This window comes from Carassius auratus, unplaced genomic scaffold (assembly GCF_003368295.1).
Source record: "Carassius auratus strain Wakin unplaced genomic scaffold, ASM336829v1 scaf_tig00215938, whole genome shotgun sequence".
Taxonomy (NCBI): domain Eukaryota; kingdom Metazoa; phylum Chordata; class Actinopteri; order Cypriniformes; family Cyprinidae; genus Carassius; species Carassius auratus.
The window spans coordinates 16,912-22,859 of NW_020528318.1; the positions used below are offsets into that span (position 1 = coordinate 16,912).

Consider the following 5,948-nt stretch of genomic DNA (forward strand, 5'->3'; position numbering starts at 1 on the left):
TGTTAATAAGTAATTAACGCTTTAACAACTGTAATAATTGTTATTTAACGCATTAAATAATGGGACCTTATTGTGAAGTGTTACTGTTTATATAGTTAATTTTAAAGAATATTTTTGGTAGCATTTTACAGTAAGGTTCCATTTGTTTACATTAGTTAACTACATTACTTAACGTGAACTAAGAATAAAATGTTAATATTATTTAATGGACCTGAGCTAACGTGAACTAACTATTTTTATTAACTAGCGTTAAAATATATTAACGCATTTTAATGTTAGTCAATGAATTAATGTTAACTAATCAGACCTTACTTTAAAATGTTACCTATTTTTTCTCAGCATGTGAACTAAAAAGATAAGATGAGACATTTACAGTATTTCATGTTGCGTTGAAATAAATTACCCACAAACTTCAAAGTCATATACTGTACAGTTTGATCAATATTCTTTTTTAATTTTAGCATTGATTTAAAAAAAACACCAAACAAAACAAACTAAACAAAAATCCAGGAGTGAAGAAAACCATTTTTACACGTACAGTATAACAAGCATGTTTTAATACTGTTTTACACGGTCAACAAAACAAAACGAATCAAAGACGAAATTAAAACAATACAAACAAATGAATAAAAATAAACCCCCTGCGCAAATCCATCAGGAGTAGAGGAATTCCCTTTTCTAGAATATAAACACGGTGAAATGGAAACAAAAATACAATTTAAAAAAAGGGGCGGAGAAACATATTCTGAAAAAAGGTAAAAAGCAGCTGCAAAAAAAGATGCGCAAATCTGTTAAAAATGCCAGCGAAAGTACGTGAGTTTGCGTGTTTGTCCTTTTCATCTGCTGGGTGCACAAACCCTGCCAAGATTGCAGTTCAATATCTACAAAATCTGCATTTGAACAACTTACGTATATACACTGTACAACAATTGCCGTCAAAATTACAGCTTTTACAAAAAACGCTCCGCCCAATGGCATTCAAAATGACAGTGCAAGCTCTGAAATCAGCTCACGCCAAACATCTCAGTCCTGTTCCCTTCAGGCCTATACGCCTTTCCAATCCAAAGCTGGTCCACAGTATCACGTCTCCGTCTCTCTCTCTCCTCCCTCGTTCTCATTTTGATTTATATTTTATTGATTTTCACTTTCTTTACATTTTCTTTCCCTGCATCTTTTATTCAGTATTCCGTTTCAGGACTTGGCATTTCCTTCTTTCTGACTTGCCGTTATTGCTTTCGCTCTCTCGTTCCACTATTTTCTCTGGTTTGGGTCGTTTGAGAACCGGATGAGGTTTTTGGACTGTGTGCTACAGGCATGTGTCATTCTTGCATTGTAAGTGCCTGCGAACACAAACATTATTGATGATATTCTTCTGCTTATGGCTTTCTGATATGTTACCGTGATGTTTTCACAAGACAAAAATAAGAGGAGACGTAAGCTACAGAAGAGAGTTGCCCACGTTCCTTTAAAACGCTCGTCTAAAACGATCAGCTTGAAAAATAGTGCTATTCAGGACCCACTAATGCTTCACACAAAAGACGACGCTGCTACCAGTCCAGGGCCTTAAATGTGACATGACAGGATTATTTTAGACAGGGCCGCTGTAAGTCTGAACATATCCATCAGTTTAGTGCAAAAAAGTAAATGCATTTATAAAAAAAAAAAAAATATTGGGAAGATACATAAAACTTGTGTGCTTTTTGACTGTTTATAGAAAACGGTTTCATATATATGTCCACCTGTGCACACAGACAAGATCGGCTGCAAAACCTAGTGAGCTGCCTTCTAAGGTGGCATCCGAACTCAAATGGACCCTTATAAGTGAGCGATTTGGAACGGTTTACAAAGAAAGCAACTCAACTGCCAAGTTTGATGCAAAGCGCCCCCCCGCTGAACACAAAAAACTGCTGAAACCAGCCTAAGGTGGTTGGCTGGTCTCCCAGCCTGGCCAAGCTGGACTTTTTGGATGGTTTTAGAAGGGGTTTGGGCATTTGGGAAACATTAGCTAAACATCTGCTTGCTGGGAAAACAGTTGAACCAGTTTAAACCAGCTAAGACCTGAAGACCCCCTTAGGCTGGTTTATTGATTTATTTTTAGCTTAATTTGAGCCTTGAGTCACATTTGATTTCAGTAGAGTGTGTATGAACTTACACAAATATTGCATAACTAAAAGTCATTTTTAAATTACATTATTTTTATTAATATTTTTCTGAATTAAATGAGTATATCTCTTCATCTTGGATAAGGTTTTTTTTCTTTTACAATGCATTCAGGGTTGTATATGTGAGCTACTACTTTATTTATGCTGTATTTAAAATTCTAATTTTAATTTAGGTTTATTGTACGCAATTCTAAGTTTTGTTTATGCATAAATAAAAAAGTCTAAGTACAAAGGATTTCACTTTATACAATTCAAATAAAAAATATCTAAACTGAAGTTAAACAAAACAAATGTATTGTTTTGTATTTACTTACAGTAGGTTTGGTATTACTATTAGTATATAATTGTTTTCATACTTCATTGTATGTAATTCTAAGTTTTGTTTCTGCATAAATAAAAAAAAAGTGTAATCACAAATAAAATGTAATAGCTTTGTATATAATTTTTATTTCTATTACTTTTAGTATTTTGTTTAATGTCATTATTGTTGATTGCCATTCTCTATTCTATGTAGATGTAAGTTTATTCCTTGCATTAATAATCTAAAATATGTAATTAAAAAAGGATTTTATTTTATGCAATTCTAAAAAAAATTATTTAAGCTTACAATTTGTATCTTAGAAGGCAGCAAAATCTCGTCTAGGTAGGCGGCTCACTAGGTTTTAGGACAGATCCAGATTTCAAACACAGCACCAAACAAATCAGGAACTGGAAGCAACAATGAAATGCACCAGGCGATTTCTGAAAACATGTCTACAGATCATTGGTCTCCGTTCAATATGACGCTTCTTGTTGCTTTAATTGTCTGGTCCCCAACCATGACATCACTTCCAGTTCCACTTCCTGTGCTTTTATATTTGAGCTGCTCATGCAGAGGGCAGCACTGAGAGTTAGTCTTCAGACCGAATCTGTCTTACAACTGAGACAGACGAAGAGTTTAGTGTCTTTTATGTGGGAAAACACGTCCTGTTGACGTCACTAACTTTGTCTGTAGTTGGCAGGTGGCGTGTCAGACCTCAGTCTGCTGTGTATGTGGGTGCATGTGCGTGTCCTCCAAACTATCCAAGCTTCCTCCCGTCTCAGAGTCTTCAAACCCGCAGGGCACAGAGGATACGTCGGAGGCAGAGGAGGCATTGACGGACAGACGCTCCTCCCTGCTTGTAAAAGTGCTAAACTCCTCCCCCGCAGAGCCGAGTGGCAGCTGATGCGGAGGCAGGTATTGGCTGGGGTGAAAGTGTGGGCGGGGCTTGCGGTCCCCGCTCAGAGTGCTCTCCCTGGAAACGGGTTGATTGGCGGGTGAGGTGTCGTATTCCTCAGTGGGAAGGGGCGGAGGCAGCTGGTCCTGGGACATAAACTCCTCCTCCTGAGGAGGCGGGTAGTCGCTATCGATATCGAATCCGCCAAGGTAATAGTCAGATTCTAAGGCCACACCCACTTCACCCGTCTCATAGGTGGGGACTTCCTCGATGTCTGGTAAGCGTGTGCTCGGCAGCCAATCAGAAGTGTCCCAGTGGTATGCTGGTGAAACAGGAAGCAGGAAGTTAGTAAACATCGAGTGGGCAAACAACTAAGGGGTCCTTTGGTAGGAACGTAATCATGTAGGGCTGTATGCTTTGTCATTCTGAAGGGAGGTTAACAGGTTTGACATCAGTCCTGTCCCAAACGGAGCACTTGTTGAGACTGTAGTGTCTCCCGTTTGCAACATAGGCTCATTGGAAAAACGTGCTTCTTGCTTTTGCAAAAAACGTACCTATACATACAATTCACCGCAGTGTCCAGCACTTGTGTCAGTAAAACACCATCAACTTTTATTCATGCTTGCACAAATTATGATTTTGGTGCGGATTATCAATTAATAAAGACATATTCTCCTTTTTATCAATTAAAAAAGGTATTTGCACAATACTGTTAAACATTTTTGTATACATTTTTTTTTCTCAAATTTCTGGTTCATAAAAAAAATAAATAAATAATAATAATAATAAAAAAATAAAATAAATAATAATAATAATATATATATACATATATATAAACACGTTTTACTGTTAAAACGACTCACCGGGTTTATTATAATTGTTAAAAAATATAAACCTTATTTAACATAATTTCAGCAATTTAACCTAATTGGAAAGGCAAAAATTCCCATTTTCGTTTAGTTGGAAATTAACTGATATACTAAAATAACTAAAACTGAAATAAATATGTATCAATCTGTTTTGGATAAAATTGAACTCATTTCACTTTGAAAGTGTTTCAGAAACTGCATAAAGCAACTAATATAATTTTTCAGAAATGTCTCCACAGGCACGTTTTTCAAATGAGTCTCAGCTGCCCATTTGTAATCCATTTGAGTTTTGGTGGGGACAGAAACATTACACTGAGCATCTCCACATGCAGGTCTTGCTGTAGTGAGTGGACATGCCTGCGAGGTGATCGAAGACACAGCCAGGACAAGAGGTCAAGGTTCAGAGGTCAGTGACACGTTGTTGACAAGCGAAACACATTCATTAAAAAATGCTAATTAAAAGAGTGTGAGGACTGCATGCAGTGATGCATGGAAACACAGAAGCGCAGGGACACACACGCACACATACACACACACACTGTACACGGCCTAATCCTCACTATCAGAAAACATCAATATCAAACAAAAGAAAAACACAAAGTCAGCAATGGAAGCACTGCGGGGGAAGAGACAGATGAGAAAAAGAGAGGAAAGGGGTGACGGAGGACTGCAGGTACTCGGATGTGTGTGTGTGTGTCGGCAAAGAGCAGCTCGCTGCTGGATGATGTGACATTTCCCAGAATGCAACAGCTCAGTTTGTCAGCAATACGGAAAGGGAGAGCGAGAGAGGGAGGAATAGACAGAGAACAAAGTCTGAAAAGGAAGGAGGGCAAGAACTCCGGGAGATTTAGCTGAACAAAGCAGGAGAGAGAACGTGAATCACCTCTGTTGAAGTTTTGACCTTGATCCATAACGGACACTGGCAGGCAGAAAAGAAGCAGGAAGACAGAGAAAAAGAGAAAGAGAGATAGATTTGTGGGGCAGCACCAAACCCATCCTAACTCTGTGTTTGTCTACAAACACCATATGCAAATGCACTAACATCCCACCAAGATATGCTTTTGAAATCATACTTGACATTTATTTCTGCGAAAAGTACTTGTGTTGTTTTGTGATATATTGTTGCTTGTGATACCCTTGCAAAAATTAAACATTCTTTTTTTTTGGAAAGAATGAATAAATCTAAAACCCCAAATCCAGTGAAGTTGTGACATTTTGTAAATGCAATAAAATCAAGAATCTTTGATTTGTTCATTCTCTTTAACTTTTATTTAATTGACAAAAAAAAAAAAAAAAAAAAAAAAAAGATTTCCACATTACAACACATACCAAAAAAGTTGGGGACAGAGGCAAAATAAAAGTGAAAAGTTTATAGAATATAGTTTATGGTTTTTGAAACGGTTCACAGTAAGCAGGTGAATTGGTAATAGGTCAAGGTATCATGTTTGGGTATAATAAGAGGAGCATCTCAGCCTTTGCAAACATGATCATGAATCATCACTTTGTGGCAAATTTCATAAGAGAAGTTGTCAAACAAATCACAAATCACATTCAGCAATGCAGAATTGCAAAGAATGCAAAATATTGTGAATACATAATATTGTGAAAAGATTCAGGGAATCCAGAGAAAACACAGTATATGTAGGGCAAGGTATGAAACCTCAGTTGAATGTGCTTGACCTTTGAGCCCTCAGATAGCATTGTATAAGAAGCTGCTGTGT

General features: G+C 37.2%; 1 protein-coding gene across 1 annotated transcript; it reads right to left on the minus strand.

Annotated features, from left to right (window-relative positions):
• Positions 1 to 535: 535 nt before the first annotated feature.
• Positions 536 to 5,359, minus strand: LOC113096464 (protocadherin Fat 3-like). Its single transcript, XM_026261868.1, has 2 exons — positions 5,111 to 5,359; positions 536 to 3,680 (listed from the first exon to the last, which is right to left on the minus strand). The coding sequence occupies exons 1-2, from the start codon at positions 5,136 to 5,138 to the stop codon at positions 3,172 to 3,174; spliced, it is 537 nt and encodes a 178-aa protein (XP_026117653.1). The 5' UTR covers positions 5,139 to 5,359; the 3' UTR covers positions 536 to 3,171.
• Positions 5,360 to 5,948: the final 589 nt, after the last annotated feature.